The sequence below is a fragment of the Scaptodrosophila lebanonensis genome, unplaced genomic scaffold, assembly GCF_003285725.1.
Source record: "Scaptodrosophila lebanonensis strain 11010-0011.00,11010-0021.00 unplaced genomic scaffold, SlebRS2 tig00001415-arrow-pilon, whole genome shotgun sequence".
Classification (NCBI taxonomy): domain Eukaryota; kingdom Metazoa; phylum Arthropoda; class Insecta; order Diptera; family Drosophilidae; genus Scaptodrosophila; species Scaptodrosophila lebanonensis.
Genome location: NW_022060742.1, coordinates 12,326,576 through 12,341,347, shown reverse-complemented (window position 1 = coordinate 12,341,347; position 14,772 = coordinate 12,326,576). Strand labels below are relative to the sequence as shown.

Here is a 14,772-nt window from a genome sequence, read left to right as displayed (position 1 = left end):
ACGAATAATCGGGACCGACCAACCGACGAGGCATCGTTGACGCCAACGCCAACGTCAGCGTCGGCGTAGCTACAAACGCGGCTTATGACGCTGACGCCGACAGCAGAGCTCGGCAGATAACGGGAAACGCTGCACACGTTCTGAATTAGCCCAGGCAAGGCGGTGAACTGCGGGCTATGGCTCTGGCCAGAGAGAGAGCTCTTGCCGCTGAGAGAGAATGAGCGTGATTTTGTTGCTGGCTCATTTCGCCTGCGCCTTCGACTTGGCTGGCTCGTCTACACATATAAGTGTATGTATGTTGGTGTGCGCGACCGCCTCTGCTATGCATGATGTGTCTGCCTGTGTGTACGTGCCTGTGTGTGTGTGAGTCGCGTTTCTGTTTTGGCTTTGGTTGCTGCTCGCCGCATGAAATGCGGGCTTGCTGCCGACGCTGTCGTCGCTGCGGTGGTTGTTATTTTTTTGGTTTTGGTTTTTAGTTGCTGTTTAAACTTGGTCGTGAGAGGGTAGTAGCCGCCGCCCCAGTTGATCTCGCTGGCAATCACCGTCTCTATACATATGATTGAATGTGTGTTTGTGTGTGTATGTGTGTGAAAAAGTGGAATTATTATTGGTGACAAAGTGTGCAAAAGTGTCATATAGGAAGAAGAAGAAGCACTTTCTAATAATCATATTGTTTATCGCTGCCCTACAAACTCTGCAAACATTAATCCCTACATACTGCAGCGCATATTGATGGCACCCGTTAGCAGTGCCAGCAACGCCGCCTCCGGCTCTCCGACCACCTCCTCGCTGCAAGATTTAAGCGCCGCTGCGGCTGCTATTGCTCTGGATATGAAGCCTAAGGTCGAGCTGGCTGCAGTGCCCACTCAGAAGATCAAAAAATGTGCGTAGACTATTAGAAAATTGCTACACTCAGAGAAAAAGAAATCAAAGCAAATCCGTTCGAAATCGAAAACACTTAATAATTTGTTTACAAATAATGAAAATACTTATTGGATGTGTCTAATTGTTTTTGAAATCGTGTTTTTCTCTGAGTGTATGTCACTTGCCCCCTAATCAATGACCCCTCGCAACTTATGCCCAACGTAATTACTATATTTTTCTCTCCCTGTATCTTTACGCTACCACTTGGCCATACAGTGGTGCGTCGCAATGCCTCCGACAAGCTAAAGCTCATACAAATGGTCCACGACAATCCCATATTGTGGGACTCGCGTCTGCCAAACTTTAAGGGCGCCGAGGAGGAGAAGAATCGTGCCTGGGAACACATTGGACGCGAGTTTAATGCGCCCGGACGTCGAGTGGCGCGTGCCTTCAAATCCTTACGCGAATCCTATCGTCGTGAATTGGCCCACGTCAAGATCATGGGCAATGGCTTTAAGCCCAAATGGAGTCTGTACGAAGCAATGGATTTTCTACGCGACGTCATCAGGGAAAGAAAGTGAGTAGAAAGAAAACGTATTTCATAATAATTTTTAATAACTAAGGATGCTTGCCATAAATATAGTATTTTTAATACGCAACAATTTTGAGCTGTTCGCAAGTTCATCACAAATTAGAGTGGTCCCAAAACTTTCATTTCAAATTTCCATTTATTGAAAATAAATTATGCTTCATGTTGATATTAAATTTTTTGTTTTAATATAAATTCAATTCAGTTTTAGTCAACCAAAGAGCTGAGAATATACTATATCTATAGATCAATCATTGTTATATTCTTGCTTCGATTAATTAAATAAGAAACTCTTATATAAATAGTGTATTACAGCACCCTTAAAAAACATAATTCGCAGACTTGACTTTTAAAATGTAACATTTATAAATCTAGTAGTTTTAGTGACATTAATTAGTGTTGATGTTTTCAATTATTTTAAATATTTTAAAATATATGTGAGGTAAGGTATAACAACCAATCCTATTAAAATTATTTACAAATCTTCAAAAATAAACATAAACCAACGATAGTTACTTGTATTTAGAAGGATTTCTATACGAGTACTTAATGGAAAATTGTTTGAACCCAAAAAGCTTACTTTCATACATTAAATACTTAATACATACCCAATCATGTTTTTATAAATCTATAACTCGTTGTTTAATCTGTAAAATATTATTAATTTGCCTGTGTGAGAGGAGCTTTATTTTCCAAAGTAGTCTATTTAAAAAGAACTTCGTACGATAACAAACACGATTATAATTATTTTATAGTCCTAATAATTTTCTTACTTCAAAATAAGGTCCAGCCTAATTGCACTTTCGTTTTCAATTTAGAGCTAAGTCGAATCTTCTGAATCATCTTGACCGTTTCATAAATTATTTTCAACTACCAGTCACCCGCTTCCTAAACACACTTATTTAGATTACATACATACAATTGTAAATATACGCAAGTAGTGCATGCATACATATGTATGTGCATACATACATATGTACACATGTAAATGGCTCATTACCCTTATTAAAAATGCCACAGCTTTATCGCCCTAATTCGAGTTACACTCGTCTGCCACCTGATTGAACAATTCAATCATCGAAATTATAACACTATGTACATACTATATATATATATAGTAGTGTATAGTATGTGTGTAGGTACTCATTTATTATCTATCTACGTAATTTGACTAAAACGTATTACGATGATAAATGTAAAACAAAGCGCCATTGAAGTGCAAAGTGCGGCTTGATTATGAATAACGGCTCTTGTTGTTTTGGCTTTAGTTTTTGTTCTGCACTTTTGTAGTTTGTTTTTTTTTTTTTGCACATGTGAATTAAGTACATACATACACACATCCAATATACATATATATGCATGTATATAAGTTTGTTTGTGCGTATTTTGGTTTTTGGTTTTGTCGTAATCCATAATTTTAACCTTGCCATTGTGTATGTTACGCTGCTTTATCGCCAGCCTTTGGGCTCGGCTTTGATTCATGCACTTTGTTTACCAAGCCAGTCAGTCGTCGACAGTAGTAGCAACAACAACAGCAACAGCAACAAGAATGATAACAACAAAGGGGCACAAATGAATTACAAAAGACAATTTTAATATGCAATTGAAAGTTTCAATTTTGTTTGTACAAAAATTGCGCGTGTCAGTACAAAAAGCAAAATACAGAGAGTGCTTCCTTAGCCCATGCTGTTGATGTTTTTGTTGTTGTTGGTGGTGGTGGTGCTTGTTGTTGTAGCTGTTGCTGATGAATCATCATTAGCGCTGTCAACGTTAGCTTTGTTCAAAGATCTGTTTGAAAATGAAATACATTTTAATGCGCCCTCGACTCTTATATACTGTGTAAAAACGGGTCAATACAAAACTCTTTCAAAATAAAATTTATTATATTATTATTTATTTTTTCTAGAGGGTATTCCTCCGTACTCAAAAATACTTAAATTGGTTACTTCATCGTAATTAAGATAGATGGTAGTAAGAATGATTTAAAAAAAATTTATATGAGGCATTATAAATAGAAAATCATTTAAATCGCAATATCGCCATAAACAAAAAATGATAGAAAATATATAAAATAAATACTAAGCTCGTGATAAACTTGATCTATAATTGGATAAGACAAGACTACACGCCAAGATTGGTGTCAATAGCTGACATAATTCTAAAGTTGTCGATGTTCATACAGTCACCCCTTTTTGCAGTTCATTTCACGCTTTAAACAGGGTATACAAACCTAGCAAAGTACGCAGGTAAAGCCTTTATATTTTCAGATGTCTTTGGATTCAGACAGTAAGAAACAGACTCGTGTCTATGCAACAGATGATTTTACATAATATCCACTCAGTCTCAGCACAGTGTCTTCTGACATTGTTACCCCAACTATTTGTTGCTAATTTTAATGTTTCTTCGAAAAGAGGCGCCTTGGCATTTATGGAGCTCAAGAGTGTCGACTAATGTGTTCTTGGAATTTTGCGTACCCTGGGTTAGGGGTAGGTTAGGGTCAGTGCTGATAATGCAAAGTTTGCGGACGGAATAATTATGGGTATGAGTCAAGCCTATGCTGCACAGAGCTCAAATCACTCAGAAACTAAGTGGCAAACAAATAGATAAGAATTCATACACACAAGCATATGCCCAGAGAAAGAAATTTAATCAATGACCGCCTCTTTCTAATTTCCCGTGTTATTACTTGAGCTATTAATGACTCATTAGAGGTAATTTATGTATGTCAAAGCAGGACCTTTAGCATGGAACACTCATCCTTTGGTTACTCATAGGAAAAAACTAACTATTGGATTGACTAATCCAGAAAAACTGTCGTATTTAATATTTTCGGTACAATTATTTATCAAGATAAACACCAAAATGTCGGGATCTGCTTGCAAATCACTGTGTTGATTAATACTTCACTGATAATGATATGATTTCTCCTTTATAAGGATGTAAAATAACATTTGAATTTGGATTTCGATAAAGTTATAAATAAGAACTCTCATTTATCTTATATTTCATATTTTGGTATTTATTTAAAAGTACACAAGTACAAAAGTAATCTAAATTTGAACACAATTCCTTGAAATAAGTTATTTAAAAAGTCTTTTTTAATATTAAAATATTATTTTTGAATAGATTTATTGTTTAAGACAATATCTATAATGATCTGTTTTAAAAAGTATCTACGTTTTAAAAACCATTTCAATTGCTTTGAAACTGGGGGAAAAACAGGTATAAAACTCTCTGAATAATTGTTTGACAAATTAACAGTAAAATTGGTATCAAGGGACCTTCTAATCCATCAAGCTGATCCTACCAAAACCTTTGATACCATCCACTAATACTAAGGTTTAAAAATACAGCAACAACAACCTTTCATTTAAAATGCAAACTTTATATATATTAGGAAAAATTGATCTCCATTTAAACCAAAAACCACTCCTGGGATTTTTCCATTATTTTATTGTGATGTCTACTTTATATTTACATTGATAAGCCTTGAGTTGCGCGTTTTTATACCCTGTACCCGTAGGGTAAAAAGGGTATATTAGGTTTGTGCAAAGTATGTAACATACAGAAGGAAGCATCTCCGACCCCATAAAGTATATATATTCTTGATCAGCATGACGAGAGAAATCGATCTAGACATGTCCGTCCGTCTGTCCGTCTGGATGAACGCAAGGATCTCAGAAACTATAAAAGCTAGAATACCCAAAGTTGGCATCCAGATTCTCCTAGGTAAGGACGAGTTTATTTTTTTTTTTTTTTAATTTTCCCCCCCTTCCCCCGCTGCAGAATTTCGTCAATAGCGTCCACATTTCAAAAGCTACCTAAACCAAACTTTGCACACATCATTTATAAATAATTATCTACTGTTGTTTAAAATTTCGCTCTTCTTCTTCCTCTTTTTGCTGCTGCTTTGGGCGCATATAATTCAGTGACGGAAGTTTACCTGGGTACAGGGTATTACACTGTCGGGCTTGCTCGACTGTAGCGTTCTCTCTTGTTTTTTCTTTCAAAACTCAATGCCGGGAATGACAAAAGGGTATGTACATGTACATATTATGTATGTATGGCTTGTTATAGGAATGGTCTTGTTCGTATCTGTCTTAAATAATGGAAATAAGGCAGTCGATTGTGGAGAATAAGTGTCAGTCCTTTAAGGCTAAATTCATTATGCTTTTATCGGCATCTTAATTGAGTTGATGTGGCTTCGGATAAAACTGGTGACCAATGACGGTTGTGAGTTATATTTAAAATCGATATAAATTTTTGTTCTTGATAGTTTATAACTTTTTAACTCGATAGGGATTCATACAATAATTTTTAATAATCTATTCTCATAATTTTAATATAATTTGACCATTTACGGCAAATCTTTACATAAGTGTTTATTTTTTTATGTAAATTTTTTTTCCATCATTAATTTTACTTTATTTACTTTTGATTTTGCATTGATAACTAAAAACACCATAAATATGTGTAGAAATGTCTGACTTTTTGTCTTCAAAATTGTTTAATTTTATCAGATTGACTTTCTAGAAAAATGTTAGTAAATTTGACCCGTAAAGGGGTAAAATAGTATTAGTAGTAGTACTGTACTCGTCTATCAGGCCAAACCCACTAGGTGGTGGCAGCTTCCTGGTACCTCGAATCATAATTTGGAATAGTCTGGTAGCTGGCGAGGTAAATGCAGAACAATATTAATATTAACGAGCATAATTTCGATATTTATACCTATTTGTGTCCATAACACATATATGGTCTGATTGAAAAAAGTGATAAGCTGAAGTTATGTTTTCGGGAACACTATTCAAGTCTAAAAGAGGGTGAGAAAGTTGTTAAGAGCTTCCAAGGATGATAATAAGTAGTGTATAAGCACGATATTCACCTATTGAATAAAACTGAAACACATTTTATGAAAGGTATAACCCGCACGGCGAAAACGTAAACTATCGTGTGTGTAATTATAATTAAAGAGCTCCCCCGTAACCCTTGATCAGTCATGCATACGGGTGCACAGGAGCTGGCCTATAGTAGATATTGTTCAATCCCGTCAATTTGCATATGCCAAACATTAAGACCAGCAAAATCTCAGCTCAGAAGAGTGAAAACATCTGCCAAATACAGAAATACTTGCTTGCACATACATACATACATACACATATGGACATACTCGTACATATGTCTATATCAGACGGAAAAAACCAATTCCAATTCCAACAAAAGAACGCGCAATAGTCCAGCGGACAAATGAAAGCGTCGTGATGCTGTCCATGACTCTTGTTGTTGTTGATGATGATGTTGTTGTGGCTTATATGTAGGAGCGTTGTACGTATGTATGTATGCATATGTACATATGTATGTGTGTAGTACTTTATGTACATATTTATATGAAATAAGGCCATTTCCTTTCAATTGACTGTACCCACATCGTGAACAGCAGCAACAACAGCGGCAGCAGCAGTAACAACAACTCTCGACGGCCCCGTTCGCGTCCGCTTCAATGTACATACACAGGCACACACATATTTAAATTTTTATTATTTTGAGCTGATAACAGACAACGGCCTGGCTATGGGCTACGACCAGAGAGTCACAGCCTCGCCAGCAGCTTGAGCCATAAAAACAGATCTCGTCGGCCCAGTCCAGCGAAAATTACACAAGCAATGTTGATGCTGCCGCCACTTGAACGTTAAAACGTTTTAGTCGTGCCTTCACGACATTTGTATATCCTATACCCACCCCTGTTATAAATATCTAATAAATATAAAATATGCTGCCGATATTGAAATGAACAAAAAACTTTTGTTACTAAGGAGGTAGTGTTTTTTTTTTGTATCTATCCTTTCTATGACAAGAACTTTAGATTAAAGTGAGGCAGATATTGTAATAAAAATGTTTTATTAAACACACAAGTTTTTCTACATGATGACAGTTATATCAATTAATGGGGCTATAAATGGTTTGCCATACACTTGCTACGCATATGGATAAGTCCTATTTACATATCAAGTTTGCTGTTCCTGGCTTTTAAGGTTCAAAAGTTATCCGCGTTCATACAGACAGACAAACGGACAAACGGAGACATCTTCATCGACGCCTCCTTGCTTAGACTTTCTAGTATTGCCTGGCACCCTTCGGGTACAGGGTATAAAAGAAAAGTGATGTGGAATGAAATGAAAACGCGACGAGGGAAGCTGCAAAAACCAGCGAAACATTTAAGCGTGTGGGCATGTGTGTGTGTGTGTAATCACTAATGTGGTGGTACTGATGCTGATGCTGGTGGTGGTGGTGGTGGTGATTGCTGCTCGCTGCTTGCTGCGGCTGCTGAGAGAGAGCGGCGAGAGTAGAAATGATAAATTAATGCATTGAGCGCAAATATGTATGACAATCAGCATACGAGTATGAGACTAACGAGTCGACCAAGTTTAGAACTGTAGATTAAAAATTGTGGCATGTCAAATATGATGGACTCATGTGTATATACATATGTATGTACATATTGTAAGTATATAATTCTGTAGGTGTGTGTGTGTGTGTGTGTGTGTGTGTGTGTGTGTGAGAGCGCAATTGTAATCAACAGCAAGTTGAGCAAAACACAAAAGCACTGGACTGGACCAGGGCTAAAAATATTGCGACCGAGAGTAGCACTAACGGGGTTGCTGGTGTATCTGCCACACACACTCACACACACATACACCATATGTGTCACGCTTATGATTTAATAAGCAAATGAGCTGAAAATTGATGAAATTGTTGTTGTGTTATTATTGTTGTTGTTGTTTTGAACGCGCGCTTCGGGTACGGCGGCCCCAACAAATCACAGCCGGGCCCAAGCCCAGAAATGCGCTAGTCTGCCACATTGCCACTTTGAATTGTGTTTGCGACGTTTTCTGAGGTTCTGAACTCGCATTTTAAAATGCTTTCGCATGTGCGTCACTCCACTCAATCGCCTGGGCATCGAATAATGGGCGTATACCCAATTTGCGTAATAGGTTTATTCATTTCACATTGCTTCATTTTCAAAGTGTTTATTATTTACTCAGACGATTAATTTAATTTGTTCTTTATTTAGTTATTTATTTCATTTATGATTTATGCCTACAATTCTATTGGATTTTTTAGACTTCAATGTGGTATTTATTGCAAAATTTATTGCCTCACAAAAACATTTGTTGTTCTTGTTAAAAAAGGCAAATAAGTTGAGGTCAGAGATTATAATTGCTTCATAATGTTAAGGGATAGTTTTTATTGCCACCCTATACCATATACTTGAAAAGTAAAAAAAGGGGGTATTGTGATCAATATCAAGAGGCGTGGCAAAGCTTTCCAAAGTATTAGCATCAATTTTTCATCACTCAACTGAGATATCTGTATCTGTCTTTATACACTTAGGGATCTCATGTAGTATGGGAACCAAAGTTGACAAAATTAAGATGCAGATTCTCTTTAGCCTGAAAAAAAAAAACAGTATTCAAATAAGCCATGGCAGATTCCAACAAGGTACGAAAAATATATTTCAACAGCAAAATGAGATAAGAAAAGTATCTGCTTCTGTCTGTATGAACTCAAGGAACTCAGGAAGTATGCGAGCTAGAGTCTCAAAAATTGAGCAGCAGGTTCTACTTAGCCTGAGAAACAGTTCACTCTATGCTTCGATCGCTACATATCCGCTGGCTGTCCTGTTCCGTGTGTGTTAAGAACTTGGTGTTCTATATTTTCTTACTAGACTAGTAATTCAAGAAGAAACTACAAAAGTTATTTTTTTTAGCGTAATCTGTAATTTAAACCAAAAAAAATTATACTTAGCCAAAAGATCATAAATTGTACTGTACATCATCTATATTAAACAAATAATGGTCGCCTTAAAAAAAAGAAATTGTTGTTCCGGAGAAAACATTTTATTGACCAACCTTATGTAGATCTCCTAAACTGAAAGCTGATAGGGAAGGAAAGAATGCTAATAATTTAAAAAATATAAAATTTAACTAATTTAACTAATATTTGTTAATCATGATCGCTATACTAAGTATATATGCTTAAATATTTTATTTTTTGTCCCTCAACTACAAATGTATTATTATTGTATTTTTATTCCCCACCCATGGAAATATTCAAAACTGTTTCAAATAAAAAATACAAACGAAACAAACAATTGCATATATACACACATAGTACGAGAAAATGTATACATGGATAAGTGTATATTTTCCAAAAATAGCACAAACGGTTTCAACCCCAAGAAGACATTGTCCTCTGCTCGTTGTAAGACGAAAAACGTGCTTTCGAACCCCAAAACAAAATTCGACACAAAACTACCAAAAACCATATTTTCCATTACTAATGCCACCGATGGCACGACTTGGCCTGTCCTGGCCCTGTGTCCTCTGTCCTATCGTGTTGGCTTCCTGCTGAAAAGAGCGACGCGTTTCCTACTCAAATTTCAAATGCATTTCCCAGCGCTCTCAGCAAACCGGCAGCTGCCCTTGGGTGCCTGAAAACGTGGCTATTTTTAGCACACAGCCCGAATATTCGAATGGGAATGCAGCAACAGAGCTCCAGTATTGTCACAAGCCTCGGCTTGGCCCATTAGAGGACCAGAACAGGCATGTCGAGCAGGTAGTTGACAATTGGAATGACACGTCGTCGTACAGCTGTAAAACGATATGCCAGGCCTGTCCATTTTCCATTTTTTCTCTAAAAATTTAATCACGGCCAAATGCATTTTCACATGTTTTCGAGCCTGCTGGTAAAATGTTTAAGCTGACAATACGCTTTATTTGCTTGCGACTTCTGTGGTTTGCGGATGGACGGTTCCTAGATTCTTTGGCTTATCAGTGTTTGCTTCCGCTAGACGAACCGTCTGTCAACCGTTCAGACCGGGACTGTTCAGTCTTTCCAAGTTCAGGCCTGTGGACAATTCTTTTTGATTGTACTCAGTTCGAGGCCTTTAATGCCGAACATAATGTCTTACATTTTATTTTTATCAACAGCTGCGGCTTGGTCGAGTTAGTGGTGACACAAGCGATTAGTTTTATAGTTTAGAGATATACATTATGAAACATATATGTAAAAATCGAAAGATAGGTACCAGGCATAACTTTGTAACTTTATAAAGAAAAAGCGATCGATGTCAACTGTTTTAAAGCGACAATTATGAGCAACTAGGATGTAAATGGAAACACTGTGAGTTCCGATTGATAAACAAGATAGATCTTAGCGCGAATAGGGGGAATAGTTACGATCGTTCTATTCGACAGTTTGAACATTTCTTTGGAAAATGGGTTAAAATTTTTTCCAAAAAGAAGCAAGATTTTTAAAATCATTCCATTTATTTTATTCCACAATTTTTCATACTACGGTTATTTAAAAAAAAACAAGCTCTAATTGAATTTTATTTATCATGTTTCTTAGACTCAACATTGTTTCTGAATAGCATTTATTTTCATTTTATCTAGATGGAACTAAAACGTCTAGCCGTGTGTACAGAACTTATCCAATTGTTGGCAGCTCTGATTGGCGCAACGCAACGATCCAATCTTGATCTTTAGCGATCTCTTTAAATCCTAAATAGTCAACCCAGGCTTCTCACTATAAAATATAGTGAGACCTATTTGTGAAAATATCATATCCGTTGTCGAATTTTTTGCATTTTCCAATTTATAAACGATACGTTGATAAATAGATCCAAGAACTCTCATATCTTCGCCTTAGTTCTAAATGAAAATAAGTAATAGTATAGTTGTTTAATCAATAAAGTTAAAGAGTATCGTTAATGACGGATCTTTTAAAGGTTTGAGAATCCTATAATAATTTGATTTCTTAAAATATTTTTTTAAGTTTATATTTCTGTACGAATGTTTATAATTTGTATACTTTTTCTTTGTATATTACTAAATTCTTATTCTCCCTCTTTCTCTGTCTTTACAGAGGCGGCTCACATGCCAGTGACTCGTTGACCACGGGCCTTACTCTCAGCGCTTTTGCTCAACACTTACACCACAACAACAACAATAATAATCTTGGCGCGGGCGCCAACAAATCCGCTCTTAAACTGGCGGCTTCTTCCTACTACGATACATCAGCTGCTGCGCTCAATCTCTCGAAAGGCTCGCCACTCAATATTGGCCACGACGATTTCTATTACCATGTGAAGCGGGAGCTGGATCTGTCCACTGGAGGTGGTGTTGGCGGTGGTGTTGGTGGGGACGGTGGTGCTGGAAGCAGTAGCGGCAGCAGCACTGGCCCTCTACCACAGCCAATGCCTGCACATCAAGCGCATCAGGCCCACAATGATAGTCGCGTCTCGTCCACCCGCAACGACAGCAGCGCCGCCCATCAGACCAGTTTCGATGACATGGATGACAATTCGTTGCGCAGTGGCGACGAAGATGGCGCCGTCGGTGGCAATGCCTCCGATGAGGTCGAGGAGCTGGAGGCCATCGATGCCGATTTTCCCTATCCGCTCATTTTGGACTCAAATTCGCCGCGCAGCTTATGCAATGGCAGCATGAATGGCGGTGGAGTTGCCGGTGGCGATGCATCCGGACGCAAACGTCGCCGCAAGGCGGGCGACGATGATGAGCAACCGGAGGTCGGCGATGATGCCGATGACTATGAGGATCAAATGCTGCAGCAGCATCGCCATTTGCGTCAGCAACAGAATGGAGCCGCTGGCGGTGGCGGTGGACTTGACTTGCCACCACCGCAAACGGTGCGTGAGGTGCTCAACTCCAAATTCTGTGGCTTCATATCGGCAAAGCTGAATAGCATGGAGGATTCGGAGGCGGACAATCTGATGAATCGCATACTCTTGCTACTCGTACAAATGCAGCAGGCTGAAGCTGCTAAATAGCTATCAGGCCTAGCATTATTATATATTTTTAGAAATATCAATCGATATAGTAGCTGCTGGGTGGTCTCAACGGGTCCTGGTTAGTTTAAATAGCAAAAAGCTCACTATATACACACACACATTGATGTAGCGGCTCAAAGCAAAATGCTAAACAAAATAATGAAACATTATTTCCTTGCCATTTTCTTTTTTTTAACACTTTATTCTTGCCATACACATTTTCTTCAATGCCAAATTTGTGCCATACCAAAAAAAAAAAGAATGAAAAATATTTCAACTATTGCCACAACAGCTAGCAATGTAGAACCAAATGTAGCGCTCCAAAGTTCAAAGATATACAAAAAAAAAAAAAACCATTACACATACTACACAAAGTTCTGTAAAGCTATTCCAAAACTTAGTTGCCAAAAAGAAAAAAGAACAAAAAGACATAAAGGATGTTAGCAATAAATGAGATTTAGTCTATTATTAAACGTTTATCTAGTTGTAAACTCAACCTGAAGGAAAAATACAAGGTTAAACTAAATATATAAGTAATGCATTATTACATACAAACGAGAATATACTCCATTATAATGAAGCTCGAAAATCGCAAGTAAATTCGAAATTTTCACCCATTAATATACAAGAACTGCATTCTATATTTTGTTAAGATTTTCGAAACGTCTCATCACATAAACAATAACTCGTAGTCGTAGACATTTTTTAAGTTGCTCTGAGAAAAGAAGAAAAACTGATTACTTTTTATTTAGAGTTTACCGAACATGCTCTTAATTTTTATTATTATTATTTTTTCTTAAGCAAAAAGTAATAAATCAATTGAAATCTTGCCAATGCGAACAGAATATAATTTTATAAGTTTCACACACATATATTCATAGATATATTATTAGAGCTTAATATTTAGTTTACAGAAGTTTATGAACCAGAACATTTTCTTTTCTGCTATACATAATTTTTTCTCTCCGATCGTTTACAAAGCGTTGTAAATATTATTAATGTTTTCTCATTAAAAAACAAAAACGTTTAATAAACAAATTATATGCAACCCCATGTATATTTTTAATAAAATATTTTAATTTTAATGGAAACTTAACGGCATACCTGATCTTTATTTCCCAATCCGGCGATTTTCATTTGAATATCGAATCACTGTCGATCTTTAACTGAGTTTTTGTGGGAAATATCTGATAAATATCTTTTTTTTTAATCTTTATTCTTTATATAAGATCTGTCCTAGGTTGGACAGTTTTTAAATTGTATGATAAACGTTGACGTTTTTGTAATCATGCTCTATTCTTGTCATGATGATTGCGGCGTGATTCGAACCTACTCAAGGAACAAAATGACAATTGTGACATTCCTCACTGAGCTATGCCAGGCTCCATAGACGATATCGAATTAAAATATATCAGGAATCACACAATATGAGTTTAGTTCAGAGTAAGCTCTCTCTGTTCGAACCACCAGAAACATAATCGATTTAGGAGTTCTCATAAACTTTATGAATTGTTCAAAACAGGACAGATCTCAGCTAAAGACTAACACGAAAAAAATATAAACTATAATAATAGAATAGTTTTGAAAAATATTCCCATTGGCAACAGTTTCATTCTTGCTACCAATTTCTTAAGTTTAATTTGTTTAGCAGAAATTTAATTTGAAACTGACGCAGAAGAAGAAGAAGAGGAGAAGTGCAAAATAGGGCATTTGCCATTGAATCAATCAAAACGTAGTCCCAGCAGGGCAGCCAGACAAGCAGCAATACAAACCAAACATTTGATGGCCTCAAATCTTGCTTGCTACCCCACAGTCGTTTGTCCTGGCCATGGTCATTGAACTCGGCGCCGTGTTTCAGCTGCCTCGAAGCATCCGTGGCGGCATCCCTTAACCAGCAGCAGCATCAGCGTTTGTTCCCGCTCTACCAAGGCTAAAAATAAGCAAAGAAGTTAGAACACAGAAAAACCAGTTTTTAGCAATTTTCCGCGCATGCGCGACGCAAATATTTGCAGCCCTAGGTAGTAGTCGACCAGGCTCAGTATAGGTTGGCTTGTGTGTCTGTCTGTGTATGCGTGTGTGTGAGTGTGTGTGTTAGGGTTGTTTATTGTCTTGACGCCGCTTCGCGTCGTTACCTTACAGCCTCTCGCTGTTCCATATTGTTCTCAGGCCCCTCTGCGCCCGCGCGCTCGTTCATTCATGAGTGCGCCTGTGCGTCGATTTGTCTGCCTTGCTTGCCCCGAGTGTACGAGTAAATGCTATTGTGGCTCTCTCTGCATGTGTGTGTGTCTGTGTGTGTGCTTAAGTTGGTCTATATCGTTTTTGGCATGCCCATATCTGGTTACCCTCATCCGCGTCCTGTGTTCCCTGCCCGCTTACTGGCGCATGCGTTCAAGTTCTTGCCGGCTTATCTTTTGTCTATTTGTTGTTGGTGTTGTTGTTGTTGTTGTTGTCTCTCGACTGGTTTTTATGA

General features: G+C 37.4%; 1 protein-coding gene across 1 annotated transcript; it reads left to right on the top strand.

The window, feature by feature from the left end:
- The first annotated feature begins 507 nt into the window (after positions 1–507).
- On the top strand, positions 508–13,006 carry LOC115632487. Its single transcript, XM_030529665.1, has 3 exons — positions 508–883; positions 1,141–1,441; positions 11,378–13,006. Exons 1-3 carry the CDS (start codon positions 733–735, stop codon positions 12,300–12,302), a joined length of 1,377 nt encoding a protein of 458 aa, XP_030385525.1. The 5' UTR covers positions 508–732; the 3' UTR covers positions 12,303–13,006.
- Positions 13,007–14,772: the final 1,766 nt, after the last annotated feature.